This window comes from Emydura macquarii, unplaced genomic scaffold (genome assembly GCF_026122565.2).
Source record: "Emydura macquarii macquarii isolate MOO-44397 ecotype Brisbane River unplaced genomic scaffold, CSIRO-AGI_Emac_v2 contig_561, whole genome shotgun sequence".
In the NCBI taxonomy this organism is placed as follows: domain Eukaryota; kingdom Metazoa; phylum Chordata; order Testudines; family Chelidae; genus Emydura; species Emydura macquarii.
This window is the reverse complement of record NW_027130698.1, coordinates 15822477-15840078: the sequence shown is the minus strand read 5'-3', so window position 1 is coordinate 15840078 and position 17602 is coordinate 15822477. Positions and strand designations below refer to the sequence as shown.

At 44.4% G+C, this 17602-nt stretch overlaps 1 protein-coding gene across 3 annotated transcripts in view; it reads left to right on the top strand.

Moving 5' to 3' along the window:
- The window catches only part of SLC7A5 (solute carrier family 7 member 5), a 59864-nt gene extending 45441 nt beyond the window's left edge, over positions 1–14423 (top strand). Inside the window, exons 7-11 of one of the 3 annotated variants that reach the window (XR_010918366.1) lie at positions 2126–2222; positions 3231–3380; positions 5343–5520; positions 7293–7575; positions 9117–14423. Coding sequence is in view for 1 of the 3 variants with exons in the window: in XM_067540217.1 (XP_067396318.1) it covers positions 2126–2222; positions 3231–3380; positions 5343–5520; positions 7293–7348 (481 nt within the window). In the remaining 2 variants the exon portion in view is untranslated. Of the gene's footprint in view, positions 1–2125; positions 2223–3230; positions 3381–5342; positions 5521–7292 lie in introns of all 3 variants that reach the window. The other 2 variants (XR_010918365.1, XM_067540217.1) reach the window with 2 other exon arrangements.
- The last annotated feature ends 3179 nt before the right edge of the window (positions 14424–17602 follow it).

Below are 17602 nucleotides of genomic sequence, written 5' to 3'. Positions count from 1 at the left end.
ACTACGATTGGTTAATAACACAGTAAAGGCCTCCTGATTGGTTAATAACTTAGATGGGTTAATAATTAAATCAGACAGTGTTTTAACATGGTGTGCTGCAAAGAGCCGCAGGAGACATGTTAAAGAGCCACTTCCGGCTTGCGATCCTCAGTCTGAGTGTCACTGCCTTAAACAGTATCCAAATCCTGACGTCCTTGCAGAGGAGGAGAAGGACCTGGGCGTATTGGTCGATCACAGGATGACTATGAGCCACCAATGTGGTGTGGCCGTGAAAAAAGCTAATGCAGTCTTAGGGTGCATCAGACGAGGTATTTCCAGTAGAGATAGGGAGATGTTCGTACCATTATACAAGGTGCTGGTGAGACCTCATCTGGAAGACTGTGTGCAGTTTAAGAAAGATGAATTCAAACTGGAACAGGGGCAGAGAAGGGCTACTTGGATGTTCTGAGGAATGGAAAACCTGCCTTCTGAGAGGAGACTCAAAGAGCTTGGCTTGTTTAGCCTAACCAAAGAAGATTGAGGGGAGATATGATTGCTCTCTATAAATACATCAGAGGGATAAATGCCAGGGAGGGAGAGTTGTTATTTAAGTTCAGCGCCAATGTGGACACAAGAACTAATGGATATAAACTGGCCATCAGGAAGTTTAGACTTGAAATTAGATGCAGGTTTCTAACCATCAAAGGAGTGAAGTTCTGGAACAGCCTTCCAAGGGGAGCAGTGTGGGCAAAAAAGCTAGCTGGCTTCAAAACTGCGCTTGATAAATTTATGGAGGGGGATGGTATGATGGGACAGCCTAGTTTGGCAATTGACTGATCTTTGACTACTAGTGGTAGAGATGCCAATGGCCTGTGAAGAGACGTTGGATGGGTGGGTTCTGAGTTACTACAGAGAATTCTTTCTTGGGTGTCTGGCTGGTGAGTCTTGCCCACATGCTCAGGGTTTAACTGATCACCATATTTGGGGTCGGGAAGGAATTTCTCCCCAGGGCAGATTGGCAAAGGCTCTGGCGGGTTTTCACCTTCCTCTGTATCATGGGGCACGACTCATTTGCTGGTGGATTCTCTGTACCTTAAAGTCTTTAAACCATGGTTGAGGACTTCAATAACTCAGTCATAGGTCAGGGGTTTATTACAGGAGTGGGTGGGTGAGGTTCTGAGGCCTACGTTGTGCAGGAGGTCAGACGAGATGATCATGTTGGTCCCTTCTGACCTTAGAGTCTGAGTCTATGAGGTCTTGGTCTCACTTTGTTTGTTTGGACAAAATCCTGTTGAAGTTATTGGGTATCTTTGGCTGCGGACTAAATAAATACAAAGGTGACCAGAGGTCCTGCTTGTATAGGGAAAGTTCCACTATTCGGGACTTATATAGGTGCCTATCATCCCCCACCCCGCCCTAATTTTTCACACTTGCTCCCTGATCACCCTAATAAATACAGACTTGGACTTTAAGAGCAGTGCTCAAGAAAGCATTTTTAATGTAAACCCAGATGCTTATAAAGCCTTAGAAACCATAGGCTGAGGATTCCCCCCAAAAGAGGAGAGAGGATGTAAGTTCTTGGCTCTGCCACAGACTCCCTGTTGACTTGGAGTACGGCATTTAATTGCTCTGTTTTGGATCCCCATCTGTAAAATAGGGATACAAATACTTTCTTCCTCCCATCCTTTGCCTTCCCTGTGTAGAAAGCAAGCTACATATGTGCAGAACCCAGCCGGTAGAGGCCCTGATGTCAACTGGTGCCACTCTAATACAGATAATTAAAAAAACCAACAACAACGAGAGTTCTGTAGCACTTTAAAGACTAACAAATAAAGTGCTACAGAACTCTGGTTGTTTTTGCTGCATACAGACTAACACGGCTCCCCCTCTGGAAGAAATAATTAAGAGCAGTGGGGGGACCTTAGGGATCACAAGATTGCCACTCAGAGGGGCAGCGCATCACTCATGTGGAAATACCTATGTACAACAGGCTGGGCTCAGAGTTTCATTTCCGCTTGGCTCACTTCAAAACGCCTGTGCTGCTGTCACAGCGTTGTACCTTGTTTTATACTGAGTGTATACCTGGACTGAGTGAGGGACTGCCGAGCGCCTGTGCCCCGTGGTGTAATGGCTCTGTTGCCCTCAGGCTGTTCTTCGTGGGATCACGGGAGGGTCACCTACCCTCTGTCCTGTCCATGATTCACCCCAAGCTTCTCACTCCGGTGCCGTCTCTCATCTTCACAGTAAGTGTCATGCAGATTGAGATGAATACAGATTAAGGTAGTGCATGGCAGAAAGAACAGAACCAATCGAGAAGGTGGAGCAAGCTAAAGTCCATTGATGCCTGCTCTTCCTGGGGCTGCAGGAAAATGTCGGTGGGATACTCCATTGTGTCCAAACAAGCAATCTCTGTTTGTTGCTCCAGTGGGAGGTGAACCTTCCCCAAAGTGTCTGCAAATGTGCCCCAGGGAATATTCCTCCCAGACCCCACATGTCTTGCTAGGTTTAATCAAGTGCATGTGGATGAGGATGTCCTAATTAGACAGCAACACTACACCGAACGCAGAAATGCCAGGTGACATTGCTAAAGCTATTTGCCATTTCTTAGCATGTAAATCAGTGGCAGCTGTTACCACTGTACCTTAAGTCACAGTTCTAGGAACACGGGGGAGAGGGGAAGTTTTGCAGCAGAGGATCCAGACTGCCACTAGCCCCAATACATTGAAAAGTCCGGGTAGCCCACGGGAAAATGTGTGTCACTTAGTGCCACAATCCCTGCAGAATCTTCCCCTGGCTGATCTGCATTCTCCAGATGTTCCCTGTCACGCTCAGTGCTCCCACAGCTGTAAAACAATACCTGTAGTTAGTTGTTGTGGGGGAGAAGAACATACCGCTGCAGTTTCAGACAAAAACCTTTGAGAGGAAGCGTGGCTGGGTACAAGAGGAAGTGAAACGCGGATAGAATAGCATCCGGTTGTAGATTCAGTTAGATTAGTGGAGATCGCTGTTGCATCATCCAATCCATGTTTTAGCTCGAAAACCATGGTACCTCCCTGGCTTGCAAGTTTCACTTTCCATGCAGTGATCAGACTTGGTTAAATTAGTAAAAATTAAGCCCCAGATTCTGAGTACGCCTGGAAATCCTTCACTGTGCCGGAATGGTAGTCTGTTGCTCTGACATTTGTCTTTAGTAGCGTATGGTGCTCTCCCCTGCCTGTCCGTTTGCTCATGGCTTCCGTTTCCGTCTGCAGTGCCTCATGACCCTGCTCTACGCCTTCTCCAATGACATCTTCTCAGTCATCAACTTCTTCAGCTTCTTCAACTGGCTGTGCGTGGCTCTGGCCATCATCGGCATGATGTGGCTCCGTTACAAGAAGCCGGAGTTGGAAAGGCCCATCAAGGTGAGGATGGTGGAGGGAGTGGAGTGGGAAGCCCTGTGGATGGTGGGCTGTATGCTCCGGGTTTTGTGATGCTAGCAGGAAGGTGGCAGGTTTGGAGGTTTTGTGGTGGCGTTTCCGGGAGAGGGGCAGTTCTTTGGTATTCAAGGATGTGACTTCCACGTGGAGAAATCCCCCTTCCGCAATAACGGTGAGAAAATCTGTTGAGGGTGGAGTGGGAAAATGCAACTACTTTGCCACATGAAGGCAGAGCTTCAGTGCAACTTTATAGCAAGCCAAGTCAGGCGTGAATGAACTTTTGCTTGTATGAAATGAGTGGCTGGTGTCAGACCGACTCCTGGTAGTCAGGAATCCAGACTGCACAAAACTCCATCTCGGCTGGCGCTCGTTGACTCTCTCATCTAAGGCTGAGGCTCACGGGCCGTGGAAATTCCCTCCACCTCAGGGGTGAGAGACCTTGGCAAGGCCGCGCATAGGAACGCTCTCCGTGCCAAACCTGTTCTGGGGATTATTACTAGAGGACGTCAGCCTGGGTGACTCTCAATCGAATGCTTTGTGCCAGCATGAAATTGCCTTAAAAATATTTGTTTAAAAAAAAAACTACACGGAAGAGAACTTCATTTGGTTTGTCCTTCTCTGCCCTGGCAGCACAATGGGCCGTCTGGTTGGAGGCCAAGATCTTGTCAAGCACTGGAGTTGGCCAGTCTTTCTCAAAGGCAGGCTCCACCGTTCTCTTCAGAGCACACTCAAATCCCCACCAAGTCACAGATAGCCAAAGTCATACAGCTGTGTTCGGAGCTGTGCGTTGACACTCTACAGCTCTATGTATCGTGGATGGACTGAGTGTGGGACTGGGAGCTAGGAACTCCTGGGTTCCGCTCCCAGATATGTCAAGGATTTACTGTGCGGCCTTAGGCAAGTCGCTTCCTTTCTCTGTTTGTGGAGCAGAGAAATGTCACCCCAGCAGGAAAAGGGTTAAAGAGAGCCCAGCCTGCTGTACCTGCAGCTGGTGCCAGGAATGGAGGGGGGAAGAAAAGACTCAGTGTAGGGCTGACTGGCAAAGGGGCAGGAAGTAGCTCTGCCTCTCTGTATGAAGAGTGTGTCACTACAAGCCTGACGGCCGGGGGAGCAGCACTGCGTCCCTGACCGAGAGAGGCTGTTGAGTAGACTGGGGAGCACCCAGCATTGAGGAAACTGTACTGTTTGACTGAAAGGACATTGTCAGGCTAGACCCTGTCCATCCTTATATCTGCCCCCGCCCAGAGGGACCTGATGCCACAGCAAGAGGCTGCTGTAGGTCCAGGGGCGCTACTCCAGATGAGTCAGTACAGACTGTATGGGCTATAGGGACCGCACCCCAAACTGAAGGGACATGGGTAGGAAGTAGCTCAGGGCAGTGCACTTAGACTCTCGGTCTAGAGGAACCTGTCAGGGTGGCTTCACAGACGGCCCTGGGCTCGGAACCGATGAAGAAGGAGGGCCCGGGTTCCTCTACTATACCCCTTTAAGGGCTGAGACTTGGGTGTGAGTGGAGTCCAGAAAATCCCCCGTCTAAGGTTAGCAACCAGGCACCTATGGCAGGGAAAAAAGGGGCCAGAAGTCAGGTACACTAGCTGCTAGGCCGCCCAGCCCTCCGAATGCCATATTATAGCCTCATTTATGCGACCTGTAAAACGGGGGTGATCATACTTCTATCTCTTCAGGGTGCTTCCAGGATTGATTGATTGATTGATTGAAGAGCGTCATATCTTCCCAAGGGAAACTAAAAATCCACAACCTCTCATTCAAAGTTGTGAGCAGTCACGGGGAGCAAAGCGTCCATCTCAGAATCCAAACACTTCCCTTCCCAGGTCAAAACCAGGCACACACATTGTAGCGAGATAAACTTCAATTGTAAGTAACTGGCCCCTGTTTCCTATCCTCCTTGACTAACTTCCCACCCCTTTTCTTGTTTCCTGTGTCCAGGTTAACCTTTTGCTGCCCACTTTCTTCATCCTAGCCTGCTTATTCCTGATCGTGGTCTCTTTCTGGATGACGCCAGTGGAATGTGCTATAGGCTTTGCGATTATCCTCAGTGGGATTCCTGTTTACCTGTTTGGGGTTTGGTGGAAAAACAAACCCAAGTGGATCCTCCAAAGCATCTGTAAGTTATAGCCGTCAGCCTCTGCAGGGCGCACCTTTGGCTTTGGCTTCATAGATAATGTTTCATTTCTTACTGAGCAAGCTTTTTTCCCCCTCAAACAGGGAAAGGATGTGTTGGGACATAAATCCCTAGCGAGCTGTTGACGCTGCCTTTCTTATGCCACCTAAAGAGCTGCAGTGTCAAGGTTTTATTAGCAGAGGAAAATATCCTGCGGGAGTGAGGTGGGAAGGGGGATGGAGATATGGTGTAAAAATCGGAGCACTGTGAGGCTAATTCTAATGGAGGTGAGATCAGAATTAGCCCCAGCATATTGTATATTTCACTTAGCCAATAGAGACCGGTCCTGGTCCAATCAGTGCCCTCCCTGCCATCAGTGTGTGGCAGCAGAGCAAGGGAAGAGACAATATCCTGGTAGATTCTCTTGTGAGCTTTATTTGTAAGCTGTCCATGTAATATAGGTGTGTCTCAGCTGCCAAGGTCTATACCACAGTGAGTGTTCGGGGTGGAAAGCTCTCTGCCTGGCACCACATAATCTCCCTGTCTGAACAACTGATTCAAGAAAGTCAAGCTGTGTTGTCTAAGTAACTAAACTCCACCATCTGTCTCTAACTCTAATACAACAGGCTGACCTAGAAAAGCAGACAAGCAGAAATACCAAACTTTATCTATGTGGTTTTGTATGAACACAAAAAGAGCTTTTTAACAGTGCTCATGACTTTTTAATTCTAAGTATTAGGTTTAGTTCTTGGTAAAGCTATTTCCACAGCAACTGAGTAACAAATTAGCTTATTAATTCTGTTCCAGCGGGACAGGCTTTCAAGCAGAGAATATAGAAAATATTCCAGGAACACAGAATAAGAAATCTGACAAGTTTCTAATTAGGCACATGAGCTTTATGCCCGCCTTATGTATTAGTATACTGTAGATGATCTGATCACATTGAGCTAATCAGAATCCCTGTTAATTGTGTCTGCCAATATTGTCATGTGCAGAGAACACTCAATGTAATAGTGAGGGCACAGAACCATTTAAAACACACTTTAAAAAGACACTGTCAAGGTAACTTATTTAAAAAAAAATCTTACAGTTTATACCCCCCTTGTGAGTTTGCAGTTGAAATGTTTCCTCATTAAATTTCCTTCCCCCTCTATTGTGCATGTACCACCCTGTTTGTGAGCTGCACATACTGATTTTCTCTTGTGTTGGTTGCTTGTGACAGCGCAGTATGACTATTTTTACGGAAAACGTGTGCATGTACATGACTGATATTCAGAACCGTGCAAGCAAACATGCAATATCTCACAACATGTATGCTTCATTGCTAGGACGCCGCAGTAGCTGTATGGGCCGTTCTGAAATCTGGGTCTTAGTTATATGCATGTGTGTTAAATGGCATGTGCACATATGTACAGTAGTAAGCTGGTAATTCCCGTCAGCGTGTAGTTAATAAGACTGGATGTAGACATAGTCAACACACATCACCCGATGTAGGTGTCAGAGTAGTTTTTACCCTTGTCCTATGCACAAACTCCCGCTGCTATGGATGGGAGTTGTGGGCAAGGACTGAGTCAGCGTATGGCCTTGGTATTGGATTTGCAATGAAGACCTACGTAGTATTTGGACAGACTCCTTTGAAAGAAAAAAGTGGGATTGCCGACGAGTCAGGCCATTTGAGGCAGAGGATCATGAAACAAGCTACCAGGTCTCCAGGTTGAAATGAGTAAAGCTTGCATTCCAGTGCCCCTAACTTGCTCTTGTTTCCTCCCATTCAGTTTCCATCACAGTCCTGTGCCAGAAGCTGCTGGAAGTGGTTCCACAAGAGTCTTGAGGAGGAAAAGCGAAGACGTTCGGCTCGGGAAAATGCACAATGTTATTTTAAAACCACGCAAAAGAAAATGTTTCTGATCCCTCATAAATCCAGACACCTGGAGCAACTTGGCAGAGCTGCCACAGCCCTGAGACCCCACCACCTGGTCTGCCCCCTTACTCCTCCCCTGCCTCATCACCACTGACAAGCCAAGCAGCTGAACAACACTTTTAAGAAGAGTTCTTGGGGTACGAATTTAGTCTAGGAAGAGGCGTTCCTTATAGTAACTTCAAGAGGCTCCAGCACGTCTGGTTACAGGGAAGCTGATCAGGAACTCTGTGTGTGTCTGTGTCTGTGTGTGTGTGTGTGTGTGTGTGTGTGTGTTTGTGTGTGTGTGTGTGTGTGTGTGTGTGAGAGAGAGAGAGAGAGAGCGAGAGAGAGAGATTGATAGCTGGACTTCAGTTCTGTTTGTGCTTATTTGTTGTCTTGTTTTAATTTAAGGTTAGCATTTAGTTTCTCCATCACAGAGGCTGCAGCTGAATCTGCTAAAGGAAAGAGAAATTCCAATGCAATCGATGTTACACGTGTGCCTGTGTAAGGGACTGGGATTCCACACAGCCACAGGGGCTACGAAACAGTCCTCCAACTTACTCTGTTTCAAATGCAACAAACCCAGCCAATTTACCAAACGAGATCTTCGGAAGGCTAAACACTCCTGGGCACAAGTAGACAAAATAAATGGACTGAGATAGACATGATGCTGATATTAAACAAGGACTTGCACTGATTTCAACTGGATCCTCCCTGACCCTTCTTGGCTGCCCCCACATGAATATTTTTTCTTATTTTTAGTGATAGTAAAACTGTAGTCCATTAGATTATACTATGGTTTTGAGGGTTCCTCCCCCGCCCCCATCTCAGGGACTCCAAATGTTTCTGCTTTTTACTGACTTAAAATAAATATTGGTAACTTCTTAGAAATATTTGCAAAGCAAAGATTGTTCGAGAGACGTTGGTTGATAATTGTCACACGCGCACACACAAATATATTCTACTGGATGCTTTGGAGTCTGCCGATGAGACGTCACAACAGTGATATGCGAAAGCCAAGAGTGCAGCAGAATTAGTGTCTCAGAGAGCATGGGGCATGCGCATGTATTTTGATTTCATTTTGTTGTTGAAAAGAGCGATCTGGGTCACACCAAACTGGCTGTTTTCTACTGTTCAATCTTAGCCCTCTCTTGATTATTAGTCCCGTATGCCAGGCTACTTTCCTAGTTACTAATCCCATCATTATCCTTGAGTACCCCAAATGCATATCATCTACTCCTGTAGTAATTAGTACTGGGGTACAGGTGAGGGTCCAAATGGCAGGGTTTCATGGGAGGCTTAAACTGCCTTCTGAAAAATTAGCAGAAGGCCAGATTATGGGACGACTGCATTCTGCATTATCCTGGAGACTGGTTCTAGTCCAGCACATACAGAGCTCAGTGCCAAAGTGGCGCACTCCTGTAATTGATGCTTGCTCTTAAACCAGTCATACAGAGACTACTTAGAATGTATTCTCCTAGCTCAAACCCATAGACTTTGTCAGTGTATTGGCTGTTGTGATGTCTTTATTAATGCACTACTCACTACGTTTCTTCTAGAAGTATATACGAGAATATGGGACTAAGTATGTCTGGGGTGGAGGGAAATGTGTGTCCCCAAAACGGGGAGCTTCAATGATCACTCTGCTACCTGTACACCAGACGCTTGATTGATGCTTTGTTTCTCTCACTGTTCCTAGAAGCAATGCATTGGAAAAGTGCGTCTTCACATAAAACTGCAGCACCAGATTCTGGTTCATTGGCATTAGACCTTCTTTCCAGGACGTTCAGCCTTCCAGAGCGTTGGCACTGCTTTGGATGCTAACCAGGATTTGCAGTTCTAGTGAATGTCTCTCTGTTTTCTGGATGACTACGGGGAGCCAATTTGCCCATTACAACTTGAAAATAGACTCTTATGCTTGCATACAGAGTGGTGTCAACCTGCTATGTTCCCATGTTCTGGGTCTTTCTCTTAAGGACTGTCTTAAGCTTCCTTACCCAAAAGATCCATCTCTTTAGCAGGATACAGGGCCCCTAATTCTATAACAAATTGCTTTTCATCTGTGTGAAAGGTGGTGTTCTCTTTTAAAAGCAAAAGCATATTTTTCTTAAGTGAGCTGTGCTGGTCACTTCCAGAATCTCCTTTATGCTTTTGCCTGGTCACCCACTCCCTTAGAAAAAGGTCATTAAACCTGTTCCCTGCAGTATTGTTTTTTTGTTTTTTGTAAAGCAAGATGTTTTGATGCATTTTGCATTCTTTTGTCAGCATGGAAGATTTCTGGAAAGAGGCAATAAGCATATTAAAGCTTTTAGTCAGTGCACTGTCCTTTTATGAAACTATTTTGCCAGAAGGCTGGGGCAGCTTGTTGCAGTTCCAGACAGCAGCATCTCCTAAGACCATCTGGAGAAAATGACCAATGGTGGTGGTTAAATCAAAAAGTTACACAGACAGCACCGTTGCTGCCATTTCAAAAAAAAAAAAAAAAAAAGTATCCTTGTTCTTAGAAAGTATGATTGGAGGAGTGGCTGAGTCATTTGTCCTGTAAAACATTTTACTGCTAGGCCACCTGTTCCAATCCAACCGTGTCATTAGTGGCCCATCCCATAGCTGTTGAGGGGAACTATGTGCAATGAGTTGGTAGGTCTCAGACCATTCCTACATGAAGAATTCATGGACTAGGGAATCTGAGCTCCTCCAAATCAAGGTTGAAGTGCTTTGGCAGGACAATGAGGGGAGGTTTGGACTGCCGTTGCTTGTGCAGTCAGTACCTGCTCTGTGGTTAGAGCATCTCAGTCAATCTGACAGCTTTCACTAGCTATATTTTCTTTTCTGTTAGGCTTTAGTGTTCTTAGTGCCAGCCACATGGGGTACCATGCTTGAATTTCTTGACCTGGGACTTTGAGTGCCATGTAGACAACCGCAGAACTATCTGGGGTGAAGGGAGAGGGATTTTCATCCTTCACCTACTCCATGCTGAAGTAAATTAGTAGCCAAAGCCACAAAAAGTTCAGATCTAGCTCCAAAGTTTTGGGCTTGTTTGGTTTAGACCCATCTCTCTAAACTAGTTTTAGGGGTGAAGAGTAGATGAAAGTAGATTTCCTCTTGTGTAACCTTTAAGACCTATGTTTAAAGAGGGATTTTCACACTGGGGAGTTTGTTTGTTTTTTATTTTTTTAACTAGTCCTAATTAAAACCTTGACCTGCTTGCTTCTCTTTAATAACTTTCCTTCAGTACGTCCACTAACTGCAAAGAATTTTCTCTTGTTTCAGTCTGCTTGCTCCAGTGATGAAATCATAATGCTCCATTATGTCATCACCATTGTTTCTATGGCAATAACTGTGGTGACTGCTGTGGTCACCACTGGACGATGCAGGAGGAATATCTGGTAGGCCAAGGTTGAAATCTCATTCTGAGCTTTCCTAGTGTGGAAGTTCATCTTTCAAGGGCCACATTGATTGTCTCGGAAGGGAATCCCAGGTAGTCCTCTTCCACCATAGGATGGGATGCCTAGATGTATGTATTTCTTGGGTTGGGGAGGGAATGGGTAAAGCTGATTGAATTTTCTTTGGGGAGAAAAAAGGTTAAAAGCGATTTTGGCAAAGAGAAGAAACTGATGTTACAAATATAAATGCTGTTAGCAGACTCGACATCCCAGCTGAGCTTTCATTCAAAAGCTTAGCGATACCAGCTTTGAGGCTGGACTTGTTGAGCTAAAGTTTGGTGTGTATGGAGAGAGTACATCCGATGAAAGACGTCTGCTGCTTTTCTGATCAAAAGTAGGGTGAAATGTGTCCACTGATAGGGGGCATGAGGAGCTGAGAGTGGGTCTGTAGAGACTGTTTGTGTATAAGTTATCTAGACTAGACATGGTTTTGCCCATGATCATTCCTCCTAGTCTGTGTTCGGGGTGACCCAAGAGTGAGAGAGGAACCTTCTCCTCACACACACACACAAACCAAAGCAGAGTGAAAGTGTCATTGTTACTTGTAAAATACTAATGACTATTTGATGTTGTCATTTAGTAAATTTCCCCAATCAGTGACGTATCTTGTAAGCAAATTTTATATTACAATGTTGTGCAGTTGTGACCCCAAGAACTACAGCTTACTGTAGTGTTAATATAATAGAGTGTATGGGACCATGGCTGTAGAATACTATGGTGTGTCTAAATATATTTTTTATAAGTGGTCGCTGTGAATTAAGTAGCTCCCTTGGTGATGTACTAACACCGCATCGGTTATCAATATTATGATGCAACTAGTTTTTAGGATTAATTGCAAGGAAATTGTCACTGAATGTTAATGGGAACCCTCCCTTATTGATACCTGGAGGGGTAAGGAAGAGGTGTTCTTGATTCAATGGGTAGGTTCCCCAATGCGTTATAGGGCTTTTCCTCTTTCTCCTTCCCCCTAACCCATAAACACCCACCCTAACTGAAACCGAGACTATGCCCTTTGACATTTGACTCCAGGGTCCTACCCACAACCTCATGGCAAAACAATGCAAAGGTTACCACGCCAGCTGGGATTTCATAGAGATGATGTACGGGGTTTAATTGTGACTTCACTGTACATTCTGGAGGGCAGGTGATATGCAGTGGGTGGTGTTATTTAAAAAAAAAAAAAAAATGATCCCGGCGAGTTGTTAAACTTCCTGCAGTATTTGCAGCCTGTCCCATCCCAACTATCGCGTTGTGGTAAACAGGGTTTTATTTTCAGTGGCACCCACTGTAGATATACAGTCAAAAAGACCCTGGTGCTGTTAAGCAAACTTTACATATCATCCAGTTGATTGAAACCCATATTAAATGGCTCTGTTGTTCTTCACTGCTTCCTTGCTGACAGTGAGTATAACTGAAATTCCTCGGCATACCTTTCTTGAGGTCAGTTTGTCTCCAGTGCTGGATTGTGACATAAACAGAAAGACTGGGGCGCTGGAGAGGTGGAGCAGGTGCTAATTATTCATCAAAACTTCTGCCGATTCATAAATAACATGGCCATTGGCAGTGGCTGGAAGGAAGAAGGAACCTGATGATTTGAAGATGTTGCAAGAATGCATGTTTAGGGTTGTCTGAACACGACAGGGTCAATGTATTGGTGTCACCAGGAGGTCTTTTCTCTTTTGTCTGTGAAAATCCCTCAAACTTTAAACAGATGTTACAGTATTCTGTGGTAAGAATTCCAAACACTGCCATTTACAAAACACTACAGAGCCACTATGGCGGGACACAATAGCGTTTTCATGCAAAAGGGGTTGCATAACATCCCTTTCAGTGACATCAAAGGGAAGTCTAAAAGAACTGTTGAACCGCTAAGATATTTTTTAATTTAAAAAATATATCGAAACAGTGTTCTTAAAGTTTGAGTCTCCTATTAGAGCTGAAATGAGGCAAGCCAGAAGTGAGATGGCTTTAATTTCCTCCAGGACCTTTGCTGACGCTCATACACTGCGTTGTCTGACATTTTTAACAGCAGCAGGACACTCTGGAGTCAATTGCAGCTTTGTATTCACTCTGGGAGCCCACATAGTATTTGCTTTATCCAGCTGCAGGAAGTGGCATCCTACCGTGGGGACAATGAAGTTCAAGGCCAAACCTCAACACTCCTTCGGGTGAAACTCCCATGGAAGTTATAAAGCTCCCTGGGCCGCTGAATTTTTCCATGGAAGTTGCACCCCATTGTGGCAGTGATGAATTTGGTCTCTTGACTTTCATGGGAATTTTGCTTGCCTGAGAACAGTAGCAAGTGGGTCTGCTGATCATGACAGATGCTTAGCTCCTCTGAGTTTTCACTGACTGCGCTGGGTGTCAGGGATTAAACCTCACTCTGGCTCGGTCCGCATGAAGGGAGTTTCTCACCCTTCTCTCCACTGCAGCATTGGGAACGCTAGTGTAGATGGGCACTGGCAGCTGCCGGTGGTCTAAGCAAGATATCGATCAGACCTGCTTTAAACAGGGTGACCGCGCTCAAGGTATGGAGGCAACCGGCAGCCCATCAAATAGGGGTTTCAGTGTTGCTAGCACCAGTGGAACGGAACCATTGCTCTCAGCACTGAGGAATATTTTAAAAATGTCCCTCGTGTTAGATGACCCTTTAGAGACCCGCTGTTCACAGAAGGTCCTTTCCTTAGCTGCTCTTTATCGCTGTTGTTCCTTGCGTTAGAAAGGATATCACTCCCTTCAGTTGTAGTGTTTAATACAAAAAATATTTTTTTTAATCTTGAGTTAATTGTAGGACACTTTATACCTGACTTATTCCCTTTGGGTGACATTCACCCCCAATGCAGAGGTTCTGCACAATGTCCTGCATGACACTTTCAGTCCCATGTTGAGGGGCCGAGTGACGCAGGTGGCTTTGGGTCTTCTGCACTGTGGTGAATTTCATACATGGGGAGAACTTTGCCCTTGTTTGTTCAGAAGGACAGCATGAAGACTAAGTCCCGTTTAAGCCCTTAAAATAGGGAGTTTTAAGTGTTGCATAGGCCTCACACTGGCCCTCGGAACAAAAACAGGGTGAATTTTGCACCTAGTGAATAATCTGACTTTTCAGAAATGTCTTTCTTTTAATACAGGGTGTTTGTTGTTTGTTGTTTTAATTATCTTAACACAAGAAAATCTAGGTCTAAGTTACGATTTTGTTATACCTGGCTGCTTTTTTTAAAAAAAAAAAGAAAAATTACTCATTTTATGATTGCTTTAGGTGGTTTTCTGTTTATTTTAATGGGTAAATATCTTTAGTCTTAATATTTCTACAGTAAGTGCTGTCTATTTACAATGTTTGCATTCCTGTCAACATAGGTATGCCAAGATTGACCTAGAGTGCTGTTCTGTCAGTCAATAGTAACTTAATCAAATTGCCTTGTAAAATGAGATGTCTAATGCAATGTATTATTTTTCTCTGGTATTTTTCAATTCTTTTATTGTTTCTGCTTAACAAGTCTGTTATGTTAGAATGTTTTGGTTTTTATTTGAGCAAAGAAATCTGAATTATAACATTTGTTGCTGGTCTTTGCCTTGAAAACTTTTATTTTGCCTACTTTGTCTCTTTTTTTTTTTTTTTTAAATCATAAATCTAATAACATCATCCTCCGTGGATCTCTTAATTTCATTGTCTAGGGTTCTGCTTGCAACATAATGTAACAAAGATAATTTGCTCTTCCATACCAGCTTCATTTGGAGGATCTCAAAGCCCCTCAGAGACATGAGGCTTTTTCCTCTAATAACTCCCTTGTCACTTGTATTCTGAGCCCCATTTTACAGATGGGGAAATGAAGGCAGAGAGAAGCAACATGACATTGAATAAGTCAATTAAGTCTGTGCTGAAGCTGGGAAAAAGAACCCAGATGCCATAACTCCCAGTCTTTACCCACATGACTATCCTTCGTTTCCTTGTGTGCCGATAGATGGGACTGGACTTGTCAATGGGAGGAATCTGGAAAGTGGTAATGCTGAAAGATTCTGACAGTGAGACAGATTATCATGTGATAAAAGTACCCCACCCACCCCAAAAAACCCCTCTGTGTGTTTGGGCAGCATAAACAGAAGGATGGGGTCCAGTAGGGAAGTAATAGACCTTGGCATAATAGACCGTGGCAGAAATATTTCTGCAAACTGGACGGAAGTTCGGAGAAGAGCAGGAAAAAGAGTTAAGTTTGCTTGAAGATATGAGGTGAGATGAAAGGTGTGAAGTATGTATAGCTTGGCTAAGAGACAACAAAAGCAGGTCATGACACCAGCCAACAAATACTTGAAGGGTGTGAACACTGATGAGAAGGGGGAATTTGCTAGGGTGGGACTATTGCGTATAACACCAGAGTAGATGGAATAAATAAAGGGATAATTTAGGCTGAATAAATTAGTCAATTTCATCATCCCCATATTTCATTATCCTTGTAGTAAAGGGATATTAGAGGCTGGCAGACTTTCTGACTGTGCCATTGGGTTGTGGAGTAGTTCCCTCGAGAAGGGATGGAAGCTCCACTTATAGCTAAACTAGATGAAACTCTAAAGAAAAAAAAAAAAGTTATTTTCATGTCATCCATCTGTAGCGTGCAAGACACAAAATAAAGATGGTTCCTGCCCTGGAGCCCTTGGAAATACAAAGCAGATAACTATGCACTTCACAGTCCAGTTGCCTCTGGTTCTATTGGAGAACGGCTCGTGGGTCTCCATGGCTATGTGCTGTCGGCTCTTAATGAAAAAGCTGGGACTACTGAATCTTGAACAAAGGTACCCTTTCAACCCAGTGCTCACTAGGTGCTGAAACTAAATAGGTACAGGGAAAACAAAATAGGAACAGTTGTAGACAGTCCCACAAAACAAATTGCTTCTCAAATTTGTGCAGGTTTCACTTTTGTGATGGTCTCACGTTGCCCGTTCCCTATCAGCCTCGCCGTGTTCTGGGGTTCACAAGAGCTGCACTTCTAATGTAGACAACAATTGAGTAGGAAGGAATGGCCATAAACCTTGCAAGCCTTTTTCTGCATCATAAATCTAAAGAAGCATAAAAGGGCAGGGCCCAATTTATTTTTCCTTTTGCCGGTCACCTTTGACGTCTCCATTAGTGATTGTTTGTCCTAAGTAAGCATTGCTGAATGGTAGTGCTGGCTCTCAGAGCAGACATCATAGTCCTTCTGTGAATAGTCACCTCACAGTTTACGCCTCTTTCATATGAAGATATTGTATAACAGAATAATTAAGTGGGAGGTGTGGGAAGAGAAGGCAAGCTTTTTTTGGTATATGCTTAAGGCGAAATAACTCTGCACTAGCGTCTCTTGTCCATACATAGCGATTTTCAGTGTACCAACACAAGGAGTGTCTTGTATTTAATTTACAGTTAAATCTCTTGTCTTTATACTCCACCCCATAGAAACAAATCTCTTAAGAACATCTCCCTGTGCTTTTGTGGTGAGCAGGCTGCAGATGGACCATTATGTGAAAACGTTGCCAGTTGTTAATTTCTAAAACCCTTGTATTATAAATACAAGGAAAGTATCTGGAAAATTAGGTGCATTTTTAGATATTGGGAGTAACAGATGTAGGCATAACCTCTGAGAGGGAGGCAATGGGGTGTGGTGGGGTGCTTAGCACAGTTGCCGGGACTCCAGCAAGCTGAGTTCCATTCCTGCTACTCCTACTAACCTGCTGGGCAAGTCACTTCTCGTGTATAAATGAATACCTACCTCTTTTGTGTAAAAGCACTTTTGTCGTTATTTATTATTTGTATTACCATAGTGCCTAGGATTCCACTTCATGCGCCAGGACCTCATTGAACTAGGTGCTGTACAAACCTAAAGCAAAATAACCGACCATGCCCCAAGGGTCTTGCAGTCTGACATCTTTGAGCTTGATGGATGAAAACTTGCTATTTAAGAGCTGAATGTTGTTTGTTGTTGCTTTGACAACTTCGTCAAACTTTCACCTTGGATGTTACCAGATGAAATCCAGAGCTGCAGAGTCTGGTCTCAGTAAGCATCTTAACCCTTACATAATGGGGGTCGAGACCAGCACTGTGGGGAAAGTTTCCTCCCTCCCCTAATTTGTGTCTTTTTAGCTAGATGCCTCCCTTAGTGGACTGCCTTGGAAGGAACCTCGCTCCCACGTAAAATGCCAATGTGTTTTCCCTGCAAATCAAATTGGATTCACATTTTGCCCTGGGTTGTAAAACGACTTCTGTTGTCTTAGAGTCTTGCTCAAATATGCACGGCAGCCAGGGAAATTATTCCCACTCAATCCAATCCAATTACCCATCACTTCTTCCAAATTGTGTGCCCTGCAGATCCTTGAATGGCTGTATGGCTAATAAGAAGCTAGTTGGTAAAGGAGGGTGCATAAATAGCTAGGATATCTTACAAATAAGAGAGGGGGGGTATTTGCAAATGATTTCAAATAAAACAACCCACTTCTGCTTTGCATGAAGAACTCTTTTGCAGTCCACCCTTTTTAAACAAACTGCCTGCATCTGCTTTGAAGCCTTAGTCTCAGCAGGCATCAGACATGGGAGCTACACCGAAGCCTAGTTTTATCTGCTCTGGGGTAACTTTCTTATGACTCACAAGTTTTTCATTTGTTCTTTTTAAGGTGCTGTGAAATCTCTCCTACTGCATGCGGATTATAGGTGGGGTTTTCAAAATGCCTAGGGCACAAGTCCCATTACAAGTCACTGGTACAGATGCTTTTAACCCAC